This window comes from Coregonus lavaretus, assembly GCF_964263955.1.
Source record: "Coregonus lavaretus genome assembly, chromosome: 13".
In the NCBI taxonomy this organism is placed as follows: Eukaryota; Metazoa; Chordata; class Actinopteri; order Salmoniformes; family Salmonidae; genus Coregonus; species Coregonus lavaretus.
Genome location: NC_140000.1, coordinates 40,082,435 through 40,095,779, shown reverse-complemented (window position 1 = coordinate 40,095,779; position 13,345 = coordinate 40,082,435). Strand labels below are relative to the sequence as shown.

The window sequence follows — 13,345 nt, the reverse complement described above, 5'->3', positions numbered from 1 at the left end:
GACAAAGCCTATTCCCCCTCAGGAGACTGAAAAGATATGGCATGGGTCCTCAGATCCTCAAAAAATTCTACAGCTGCACCATCGAGAGCATCCTGACTGGTTGCATCACCGCCTGGTATGGCAACTGCTCGGCCTCCGACCGCAAGGCACTACAGAGGGTAGTGCGTACAGCCCAGTACATCACTGGGGCCAAGCTTCCTGCCATCCAGGACCTCTATACCAGGCGGTGTCAGAGGAAGGCCCTCAAAATTGTCAAAGACTCCAGCCACCCTATTCATAGACTGTTCTCTCTGCTACCGCACGGCAAGCAGTACCGGAGCGCCAGGTCTAGGTCCAAAAGGCTTCTCAACAGCTTCTACCCCCAAGCCATAAGACTCCTGAACAGCTAATCATGGCTACCCAGACTATTTGCACTGCACCCCCACCCCCACCCCATCTTTTTACGCTGCTGTACTCTGTTAATTATTTATTCATAGTCACTTTAACTCTACCCACATGTACATATTACCTCAACTACCTCAACTAGCCGGTGCCCCCGCACATTGACTCTGCACCGGTACCCCCCTGTATATAGCCTCCCTGCTGTTATTTTAGTTTACTTCTGCTCTTTTTTTTCTCAACACTTTTTTGTTGTTGTTATTTTATTTTACTTTAAAAAAAAATGCATTGTTGGTTAAGGGCTGTAGTAAGCATTTCACGGTAATGTCTACACCTGTTGTATTCGGCGCATGTGGCAAATAAAATGTGATTTGATTTGATTTGATATTGCGTTGATTCGATCACAATTGCCACAGTAAAGGGAAACATTGATAGTGTTAACAGGGAATACTCTAGAACAGTGGTAACAAACCTTTTCTGAGTCAAGATCACTTTGAGTCAAAATGCAAGCCGAAATCTACCGCTCAGATTTTTTTTTAAACAACTTAAAAAACTTAAGCCTATAACCAATTAAAAACAGTACTGTAGCGATGAGGTTTGTGCAGTAAGCTATAGGCCCAATACATTATACCCGCATATTGGCTTTGCTTGAATTGCCCTGCCAATGCATTGTTGTTCTGGACATTTTTTAAAATTATATTTCACAATTTGAGGTAGGCTATATGATCACACTGGTAAGCATACATTTAAATAATTTGCTTTTTATTTGTGTTTTATTGGGCTGATGTTACCTGCATCTGATGGTCAGTCTCAGAGGAGGGAGCGAGCAGCAGACTGAGGGTCTTCCTCTCAACATCCCTCTGCTCTCCCTTACCATAAAGGGATAGTCCTATGAACAGAGAAAGTGAAATATTCCTCGATATTAAAAAAGGCCCACGCCGCTAATAATAACACAAGCCTATATATACACTTTCCTACTCATTTGTTACTGCTTCAGGTCCTCTGTAGCACAATTGGTTGAGCATGGCGCTTGTAACGCCAGGGTAGTGGGTTCGATCACCGGGTCCACCCATATGTAAAAATGTATGCACACATGCCTGTAAGCCCCCCCCACTTGAGGGAATTTTTTATTAAATATACGTACTGTAGGCTAATAATAATTGTGCCCTGCCCTCTCATGCATTTCATATGCCCCCCTTAAGACTGAGGTCTGGCGACGGGTCTGCTTATAGTGCACTTGATTAGCTCTCTGGGCCCGCCTGGAAGGCAGAGTTTGTACCTTCAGACACATGAAATGGTTCAAAATTGCAACTGTTCGCCTACCCGGCGCGCAGGCCAGCTTAATCGGGTGCACCTAATACCAATAACCAGAGACGAATAAAAAAAAAAATAGGAACAGAAGGCTTTATCGTTATTTTTTTTACAGAAATGTTTGGCGAACAACTAGGAATGCCTTGGAGATCGACCAGTCGATTGCGATCGACCGGTCTTCTCGGGCTAATATTTCTGCGCGGCAGTCCCTGGGGAGCTGCGCGGCAATCTCCGGGCTACTGCGCGGTTTAGAGGGAACATTGACCCCCACGCCCATACTCACCCGGCTATGCAAAATGCATGTCAAAATACAGAATTTTGCAGAAAGACTTTAATCATATAAAACCATCAGATGTATTGAATTTTCCATGGGGCTATATTAAAGGGCACTTGATTTAATATAACAGGCTTTTAATTCAATATTGGTGCACAATTTCTACTTAAAATATCAAAGGGATGTAAAAGTGACTCATTTCGTGGAATGACCCAGTAGCAGCGTCACAGCTTCAGGTGTGAAGAGAATAACTAGGTGGATGGGATAACGGTTGTCCTATGTGTGTTCCAGGTTTCCTACCGCCTGTTTGAGGACACGGGACTGTTTGAGATGTTCAAGATTCCTGTCAGGGAGTTCATGAACTATTTCCATGCTCTGGAGAATGGATACAGGGACATCCCATGTGAGCAAACATTACAAGCAATCCTCTTTGTGAAAATGCTTTGTAATACACACACAGTTACATCAAGTACTCAAGAATATCAAAAACATTTGAATAAACTACCATAATCCAAACTCTATGCGGCTGTGGTGGCAGCACTGCCTATTTTATCCACAAAAGGAAGGTATTGGCATTATCAATGCAATCACAGCACTATTTCTGTTCCCTCTACCTCCACCTGTCTCTGTATGGTTTGTGAGGTGTCATTATCACCTAGTGGACTAAGTTAGTATTACAGTTGGCATCTCTTCTCCCTCCCCATGCAGACCACAACAGGATCCATGCCACTGACGTGCTCCATGCCGTGTGGTACCTCACCACCCAGGCCGTGCCAGGCCTGCCCAACCTCCTCACAGACCACAGCTCAGACTCTGGTGAGTACACACACACGCATATGCAAATACAAGCGTACACACATGCACGGGCACACACAACCGCACAACCACACACACGTGCGCGCACACGAAAGAGGACAGGTATACAGTAAGTTTATTCACTTCTGCCCCACATTTTCCATCATGCTGTTTCTTTTCATACATGATGTACTATAGCTCTTTTCCTCCACTCGCCATTCCTTTGTGTTCTGACGGAGACTAATATCTATGTTGCTGATGGCAGCCAGGTAAACCCATTCCCTCTGGGACTCAATTAGCTACTGTATATTCATTCATACACACCAACCACATCAGTAGCTTATGTGAAATGGCATAATATTGTATAACATCCGCCTTACAGTATGCAGACTGGAGGCTGTGGAAGTTCACAGAATAGTGTTTCCAGTGAGATCGGATCAGTAGCTTATGTGAAATGCAGACTGGAGGCTGTGGAAGTTCACAGAATAGTGTTTCCAGTGAGATCGGATCAGTAGCTTATGTGAAATGGCATAATATTGTATAACATCCGCCTTACAGTATGCAGACTGGAGGCTGTGGAAGTTCACAGAATAGTGTTTCCAGTGAGATCGACAGTTTTTTTTACCTCATGTTCACTATGTAGAGCTTTTCCATAGAAGCCTATCTCCTCCAGTCATAGGAACACAACAGACACAATGTCAACACGCTGATCTTGTCCTGTTTGATGTTTACACAACCTGTCTGACTGGGCTGGCAGATGGCCTACTCTGATGGCTGAGGTCTGATGTCTGTCTGGGGCAGGGTGACTGGCTGTCTGTCAGGCTGGCTAGCTATGTTGTTTTCTGATGCTCATGTCATCCCATACACACATTTGCCCACACATTAGCACGCTGACCACACAAGTGTGCCTGCACTTGCATGCACATACACACTACACCCGTTGACCCAAGCGTTTTGTACTAAAGTTTCCGATTTGTCACGACAATGCCCATCACCCCTCACCTCATTTACCTGCGTATCTATCTCTCTGACCCTTCTATCCCTGTGTGTGTGTCCCCAGACTCTGACAGTGGACTCCTCACCCCCAGCCATCCCAGCCATATAGGCCATACAGGGTTCCTGGTTTCTAAGATGTCTGCAGTGATGGAGGAGGGTTATGGCTGTCTGTCTGGCCTCATCCCATCCCTGGAGCTCATGGCTCTATATGTGGCTGCAGCCATGCACGACTACGACCACCCTGGACGGACCAACGCTTTCCTTGTGGCAACTAGCGCTCCTCAGGTAGGAAGAGAGAGAGGGAAGGAGGGAGGAAGAAGAGGGAGAGGATGGATGGTTGGATGGATGAATGGATCTAACTAAAGGAACTGTAAAGGTGAAAACAAAGTCCCAGTAGATGTCCACCAATAAAACTTGAATATCTTGTGTTCTTCTCAGATCAGTGAAGAGATAACTGGAGGAAGACAAAGGGACCACTGAGATGCACCAATGATAACTAATGAGTGACATGTTGCTCTCTGTCTCCCCCGGTAGGCCGTGCTATATAACGACCGCTCGGTGTTAGAGAACCACCACGCTGCATCAGCCTGGAACCTGTTCATGTCCCGGCCAGAGTATAACTTCCTGGGCAACCTGGAGCATGTGGAGTTCAAACGCTTCCGCTTCCTGGTCATCGAGGCCATCCTCGCCACTGACCTCAAGAAACACTTTGACTTCCTGGCAGAGTTCAACGCCAAGGTAAACACAACCGATGGTCTGGAGCTTCTAATCTATAAATTACTCTTTGATGTACAGTATGTACAACGTATCTACAGCTGAATGGACTGAAGCGCTATGTCATTTTCTCTGATGGTTGAGAAAACATACAGTATGTCAGGAACAACCCTGTAGGAGAAGATCTGAGGTTATTTCCCTCCAAACCTTTCCTGTTATGCTCTCCTCGCTTCTCTCTGATAAGTTGAAAGGAGGGAGGGATAGAGGATGTGAGGTCGCGAGAAAGACATTTGAGATTAATTTAACCCTTGCTTCTCTCCAGGTGGGTGATGACGGCTGCTCGGGCATCGACTGGTCCAATGAGAATGACCGGTTGCTGGTGTGTCAGATGTGCATCAAACTGGCGGACATCAATGGCCCACTGAAACACAAGGACCTGCATCTACAGTGGACAGAGGGCATCGTCAATGAGTTCTATGAACAGGTGAGATCCAAATCGATCACTAGCCCCTACACCCTAGCCTCTACACCAAGGGGGGTGGGGGGCAAAGTCCGGCCCACCGGGCACTTCAATCCGGCCCGCAATACATTTTTTAAATGTATTAAATATTATTATATTTGAGTTACGATTTTTGGCCTAAAATTACTCATTCCATGATATACAAACAACCTCCAATAGATGGCGCTGTAGTCTGGCAGCGCGCTCTGCATTTGGGCCTACAGTCAGATTCAGAATGCTTCAGTCATCATAGCCACTTCATTGCACTGGATGAGAGTACTGACATCAGAGACACTGCTCAACTTTTAATTTTTGTCAGAGGAATAAATGAGAACTTTTAAATAACAGAGGAACTTCTTGCGATAGAATCAATGATGGGAACAACCAGGGGCTCTGACTTATTTGACAGGGTGTCATAATGAATCTACCATGGAGCAAACTGACAAACTTCACAACAAATGGATCACTAAATCTAACTGGTAAAAACATTGGCCTACTAAAAAGATTACAAGACAAAGTAAAAGAAGAAAGCCCTAACTCGGAGAAATTGATATTTCTTCACTATATTATTCATCAGGAAGCCCTTTGTAAAAGTGTGTTAAAGCTGGAAAATGTTGTCAAAGTGGTTGTAAAACTTGTCAACTTTATACGGGCAAGGGGGCTTAACCATCGTCAGTTCATTCAGCTGCTCAATGACACAGAGGCAGAGCACCAGGACTTGTTGTACAATTCAAATGTGCGCTGGCTAAGCCTGGAAAAGTATTTTGCCATGTGTGGGAACTGAGAGGGGAGATAGGTATGTTCCTTGATACGGTTGGTAAAGCTGACGACTTCTCCGAGTTGAAAGACACAGACTGGCTGGGCGACTTTGCTTTCGATGTGGACATATTGGGGCATCTGAACGATCTAAATGTCAAACTGCAGGGAAATTGTGTTTTTGTGCATGAACTGTATTCCAATGTGAAAGCATTCAAGGCCAAACTTATGTTGTTCTCCAGACAAATGAGCAGCCGGTCTCTCGTTCAGTTTCCCACACTGGCTGCACTGAACGCGCCCACATCGCAATGCCACACTGAGACATACAGTAGCACTTTGATCGACCTGCATGCTGAGTTTTCCTGCCACTTCTCAGACTTCACCAATATTGAGACTGAGCTGGAGCTTGTATCATGCCCCCTGTCTTTCGACAGTGAGAAAACACCACCAGACACACAATTGGAGCACATCGACATCCAACGTGACAGTGCTTTGAAGGAGAAGTACAAAACAGCAACAATAGACCAGTTCTATGGCTCACTGAATGAAAGAAAGTTTCAAACATTAAAAAGCACGCCCAAAGGATGCTTGTTTTATTCAGGTCCACATATGTGTGTGAACAAATGTTCTCAGTCATGAATTACAACAAATCCCGTCACAGGTCAAATTTAACAAATGACCACTTGTCAGCTGTTCTGAGAATCTCTACATCAAATATGACGCCAGACTTTGATGCCCTTGCCAAGAGAGGTGACCAGACCCATTTTCCGCATGAAGACTCAAATAACCGTGACTGGGGTAGGCAAGGATTATGCTTTTTCATGGTGATGGTTATGCAGTGAGAATTATCCAGCAATGCACTTGGATACAGGTAATAATTAATCAGTCAGATTTGGGCTGAAGTGATTGGATAACTGTAAATATGGCTCACAATGGAGATGAGAATTGTTCCTTAATATGCTTTCAAAAACAGACCATTCCAAATTAAAACGGATGCTCTTACCATATGTTTCACTCAAATTTTAGAATAGTTATTTTTTTTACACATCTTGTGTTACATTTTTTGTCTCCAGTCATATAATATATATCTATTTTGCGTATTGTGACTGTAAGTTTGATTGTACTTTACAAGGGTAGAGATGCAGGATCTGTGTGTGTGTTTGAGTGTGTCTGTGATGTTCTAAATTATAAAAAAAAATTGTGAAAAATGTGTTCACAAAAAACAAGGGTAGAGATGGTACAAGGGTAGAATTGTTAAGCAAGCATATGTACACCTACAGTACACTAGTAGTTGCGTGTCAATGTGAAAATGAATAAAGGCTTCACGTTTTATCACGCATATAGAATGTGGCCCTTCACTTGGTTTCAAAAACTCAATGTGGCCCTTGAGCCAAAAGGTTTGCCCACCCCTGCTCTACACCCTAGCCCTTACACCCTAGCCCTTACACCCTAGGCACTGATTTAGATCTGAAACACAAGGTACCTTCATCTACAGTGGACCGAGGGCATCATCAAAGAGTTCTACAAACAGATACATCTATTAGGTCTAGGTTTGCCAGAAGATACCGACCCTACCATTACGCTTGTTTACACTGAGCTGCACTGGGGTCAGAATGCAATCATGGTTACATTAAGACACCATGGAGCCGGCGCGAGATATGCGTCAGAAAACATACCTCAATGCAGGAATGGGATATGCCACTGTACTCTAAATTTTACCTTTATCCACACTGCTCCATCGAGAAGATTGAAATACTGCTAGTTTTCCTGGAAAACTGCCCTTTTCGTCCTCATACTAGCTAGCAGTAGCCACCGCTAGGGTGACCTGTATTGAATTAAATAAACGTTATTGATCCCCAGAGGGGAAATTGGGTGAATGATGCATCTTGCCATGGAGATCCGACATTTACTAAATTACAATGATTGGTCCAAGGGGGGCGCTGCATAATTTGTGGGGGACGACATTTATACAGTTGCCTTGTTATTGTTGTCTTTCTTGTGCACCCATGTCCCACCCCATGAAACTGCCTGATCATATGAAATGGTCATTACACTACCTTCTGCATAAATAGCTATGACAGACTTGAGAGGGCGTAGAGGTGCAATTATATTTCTCCATCAAATGACATTGACATGTGTTCCACTTGGTACTAAAATAGAAGGCAGGCCACTTCATGAGTCCTTCACAGTACTGCTCAGTGTGAAGAGGTATAGGTGCCTGGAAACAGCCCACTCTCCAGTAACAATGCTGCTCATTGGTCAGAGACGGACAGGTGCCAAGCAACCACACCACTGATCAGGAAGACAGACTAAGTGGTCAGAGAGCGATCAGCATGTAGGCAGATATATTAGAGAAAGGAGGAGATAGGAATCCTATTGGGCAATGAATGGAAGAACGTATAACACCCCACTCAGCAGACTGTCAACCAATCGCGTTCATGTTGTCATGCTGTGTCACAAGTTTGCTAAGCTAATCGTCATGCAATCCCTTCTAAAAGTCAGGGTATGAGTCGAGAAACCTGCCTATTTTCCTCAAAAGTACGTAATGTCACGATTCCAAAGCTATACGATATTGCATAGACAAAGTTATCTCACATCTCTGAAAAGATTTGTAATGTTGTACTTATTGTTCATGTAATTCATGCTAATGTTAGGTTTTTGAACTAGCGCCCAATTGACTCCCATTCACTCCTCGAAGGAGTGCTCTTCTTGTCCCAGAATCACCCAGAATGCACCGCGTGGCCTATTGACGACGCATGGGCAATGTAAACAATGGCCGTTAATACGATTCCAATGGAGTTTCCATCTCCTCAAAAGCATCTCTGGTGTAGTCCCATCATCAGAATAGGTAGAACCAATGGATACTCCCATTCAAATCAAAGTTCTCTGATGTGAAGTGTGGAATCGTGGCCATACTGGGTCTACCACTTCTGGAATATTCTATGCCTGTGTTTCCCAAACCTATCCTCGGGTACCCCAAGTCAGTCCACTTATTTGATGTATTTCAGAACTAACACTTTTAACTAATGAGGGGCTTGATGATTAGTTTACCATATAATAAGTGGACTGTTTGGGGGTACTCAATGTGAAAAACACCATTCTATTCATTGACCATTGATAGACTGTGAGGAATAATGTGAAATGTAGAACTACTTTTGTTCTTTGTCGTGGAAAATTATCACTATACTTATTAAAAATCAAAGTTCTTCCAGAGTTTTTGTAGAATCAAGATAGACTTTATTACATAGAGCAACAAAAGCCGAGCTGGTCTGCAGAGCAACTCACAACACTCGGCCCTCAGTTTATATACAATGTCCATTCCTGCTCATTTTACATACTTTTTAGCTTAAACCCTCCCAGTTCAGTTCTCCACCATTGTTTCCAAACATTCATCTTTTGACCGCTCCGCCCACTCTCTTAATTTATGATAGTGGCGAAATCTGACTTCTCCTCCTATATTTATATAGTTTGGATACAATGGTGGCCAAACCAAACTTTCTCATGTAAAAAATAACAGAGGCATCTCCCGGCTCTGCTCTGTTTATTCCAAAACCCATCAATCGATACTTGAATATGGTTTAAACATAGCAGATCCATAACCCATTCTCAACCACATACATTTAAGACTTTCCTAATGCATTGCCTCATACATAACAGTATAATCAATCAAGAGCCATCTCCTGACTCTGGCTCAGACTCCCTCCTCTGTACCACTCTGTACCACACTCTGTCTTTATAATTAGCTATATTTTAATCTTTATAGTGAGAAAGATTTACTATTTTTAACCTATGGTCTGATCTTGGGTACCACTCGGTATCATGGCTCTGTATGGTCTACTGAAAAAATGCACAACACATCCCCCCTTCGGAACTTAATAGGTCCCACACTTCAAATATATATATACAGTGGGGAGAACAAGTATTTGATACACTGCCAATTTTGCAGGTTTTCCTACTTACAAAGCATGTAGAGGTCTGTAATTTTTATCATAGGTACACTTAAACTGTGAGAGACAGAATCTAAAACAAAAATCCAGAAAATCACATTGTATGATTTTTAAGTAATTAATTTGTATTTTATTGCATGACATAAGTATTTGATCACCTACCAACCAGTAAGAATTCCGGGTCTCACAGACCTGTTAGTTTTTCTTTAAGAAGCCCTCCTGTTGTCCACTCATTACCTGTATTAACTACACCTGTTTGAACTCGTTACCTGTATAAAAGACACCTGTTCACACACTCAATCAAACAGACTCCAACCTCTCCACAATGGCCAAGGCCAGAGAGCTGTGTAAGGACATCAGGGATAAAATTGTAGACCTGCACAAGGCTGGGATGGGCTACAGGACAATAGGCAAGCAGCTTGGTGAGAAGGCAACAACTGTTGGCGTAATTATTAGAAAATGGAAGAAGTTCAAGATGACGGTCAATCACCCTCGGTATCCATGCAAGATCTCACCTCATGGGGCATCAATGATCATGAGGAAGGTGAGGGATCAGCCCAGAACTACACGGCTGGACCTGGTCAATGACCTGAAGAGAGCTGGGACCACAGTCTCAAAGAAAACCATTAGTAACACACTACGACGTCATGGATTAAAATCCTGCAGCGCACGCAAGGTCCCCCTGCTCAAGCCAGCGCATGTCCAGGCCCGTCTGAAGTTTGCCAATGACCATCTGGATGATCCAGAGGAGGAATGGGAGAAGGTCATGTGGTCTGATGAGACAAAAATAGAGCTTTTTGGTCTAAACTTCACTCGCCGTGTTTGGAGGAAGAAGAAGGATGAGTACAACCCCAAGAACACCATCCCAACCGTGAAGCATGGAGGTGGAATCATCATTCTTTGGGGATGCTTTTCTGCAAAGGGGACAGGGTGACTGCACCGTATTGAGGGGAGGATGGATGGGGCCATGTATCGCGAGATCTTGGCCAACAACCTCCTTCCCTCAGTAAGAGCATTGAAGATGGGTCGTGGCTGGGTCTTCCAGCATGACAACGACCCGAAACACACAGCCAGGGCAACTAAGGAGTGGCTCCGTAAGAAGCATCTCACGGTCCTGGAGTGGCCTAGCCAGTCTCCAGACCTGAACCCAATAGAAAATCTTTGGAGGGAGCTGAAAGTCTGTATTGCTCAGCGACAGCCCCGAAACCTGAAGGATCTAGAGAAGGTCTGTATGGAAGAGTTTGCCAAAATCCCTGCTGCAGTGTGTGCAAACTTGGTCAAGACCTACAGGAAACGAATGATATCTGTAATTGCAAACAAAGGTTTCTGTACCAAATATTAAGTTCTGCTTTTCTGATGTATCAAATACTTATGTCATGCTTTTTTTGATTCCATCTCTCACAGTTGAAGTGTACCTATGATAAAAATTACAGACCTCTACCTGCTTTGTAAGTAGGAAAACCTGCAAAATCGCCAGTGTATCAAATACTTGTTCTCCCCACTGTATATACTAACACTTGAAATGTATATAGTGACTAAGATATGAATCCTGGGATATACAGTGACTAACACAACATCATGTTTATGATATAAGTGACAATTCTTGTACTAAGATTATATTTTTAAAACATAACTTATTCAAACAGTGACACTATAAATGTTTTTACTTAAAATAAACAATATAAGAGTTTCTACTCAACATGTTAAAATATGAGTGCTAGTATCCTAACACAAAATAATGCAGCTTTGTTTTAATCATAATATCTATTTTATGGCAGTTATCTTGCGGTTTGTATAAGCAATACATGAAATACTAAATCCTTATAATATTATTCTTCATAATATCATCCCTTATGTTTTACAAGGCCTACTAATGCTTGCTCTCCCTTTCGGACACCTCCCTAACAACTATTTTCTGAATCTAAGCAGAACCTGTTTAGGGGATTAAGAGACCGGAAACCCTATGTTACATGTATATACTTCATAGAGAAAACATGAGAGAGGCCTATTCTATCTTTTTTGGATTTTAGGTTTATCCCAGGCATCCTATATGGGACCCCTAGTTCCAATACCAAAATCTATTTAAATGTTACCTCACCTACTTCCCTTAATTAATGCTTAGACTCTTTATCACCATAAAGTAATATGGAATAGGATATAAGTCTGGGAGATTAATATCTCCAAGTCCAGTGTGCTTCAGCTGTTGCTTGTCCTTGTAGTCATGACAAGCCCATCCTCCTCCTGCCACTACCCCAGACAGACGTTCTAGGTTGCCATAAGGGCAGTCAAGTGGTCCTCATTGTTGTGAGGGCCAAGCAGGGCTCTCTTCCGATAATTACCATCTGCTTCTGGGCCTCTACTCCGGGGCCTGCATTGGCCCCTTTCGCTCAGGACTCCCTCTACGATGACCATCTACCTCTGGGCCACTACTCCGGGCCGGCGTTGGGTCCCTTTGGCTCGGGACCTTCTTCCGTCACTAGGGTCTCGGCATCCTCAGCTTCCTCATCTCTTGGTCGTCAGTTTCCATGCAGTACTCCGGTGCAGTGGTTTAGATGATACCAGGTCGAGCTCCCCTCGACCCTTACAGCAGTTGGTGTAGCCTGGATGAAGGTGTAGGGTCCCTCATGTCTCTGTTCGTTCCACTTCCTTATGAAGACCCTGACGTAGACCTTCTCCCTCGGGACCACTGGTCGTGGTGGATTCGCCTCTGGTTTTAGAACTCTGCTTCTCTCCTGTTGGTATATAACTTCATATATGACCGTTAGTTGCCTGATATACCCTTCTAATTCCCTTTCCATTTTCTCTAGAGGCGGATCCTCATATGGTCCCCTAAGCACCGGCACTGGTATGGGTCAACCCATAAGCATTTCATACAGTGTTAGATGCGTTATTCTGTTAGCTTGCATGCGATAACTCATTAGTGCCAGAGGTAAGCCCCCCCCCCCCCCCAAAAAAAAAAAAAACAACAACACTGTCTGTTAAATCAAAATAACAAATCAAATTAGAATGATAACCCTTGATAACACCTTAACTTAATTGTATCCCATAAGGTAATTCAAGGAATAGTAAAATTGACTAGCGACAGGTGTCCCTCATTAAGGGCTAGTTCTCTTTCTCTGTCCTTGTCATGGTATGAATCATACATAGGCCTATAGCTAAATTATAAACTTCTTCCTAATTATTAGTGTTCACATACTACATATAAATCTCACACAATGTCTCTAGCTTTCGAGTGAGGGTGATCAGGCCTCACCAGTAAGTCAGAACAGAGGTCAGAGGTCATTCAACCCCATTTTAGTGAGTCTCTCTTTCCCTTTACTTCCCCTTTACCTCAGATATTATTTAACGATATTTCAAACATTTTGTGTACCAGGTTTACATTGGCTTTTTCAGTACATTTCTTATCAGGAGAATATACATGTGTGTAATAAAAAAATAAAAAAATAAAAATTAATATGACTAAAAATGTAAATGTAAAAATGTAATTAAAACTCTGGCAATAGAAACTTTCAAAAATTTAATTTATGTGCCCTTTAAGATGTATTATTTCTAACCTGTGAAAAATCCACTAAACCAAAAATAAAAACCCTACACAACCCTACACAACTACCAAATATTCATGATAGGTGGGTTGTGTGTGCTGGTGTGTGTGGTGAAACTTGGGGCAAAAACAAA

General features: G+C 43.1%; 1 protein-coding gene across 1 annotated transcript in view; it reads left to right on the top strand.

Annotated features, from left to right (window-relative positions):
- LOC311140308 (cGMP-inhibited 3',5'-cyclic phosphodiesterase 3A-like) overlaps positions 1-13,345 on the top strand; it is a gene marked incomplete at its 5' end in the record, with an annotated part of 115,287 nt that overhangs the window by 77,766 nt on the left and 24,176 nt on the right. The window contains 5 exons of the mRNA XM_084175314.1: positions 2,255-2,366; positions 2,672-2,779; positions 3,819-4,039; positions 4,289-4,492; positions 4,791-4,952. Of these exons, the coding sequence (XP_084031440.1) occupies positions 2,255-2,366; positions 2,672-2,779; positions 3,819-4,039; positions 4,289-4,492; positions 4,791-4,952 (807 nt within the window). The remainder of the gene's footprint in view (positions 1-2,254; positions 2,367-2,671; positions 2,780-3,818; positions 4,040-4,288; positions 4,493-4,790; positions 4,953-13,345) is intronic.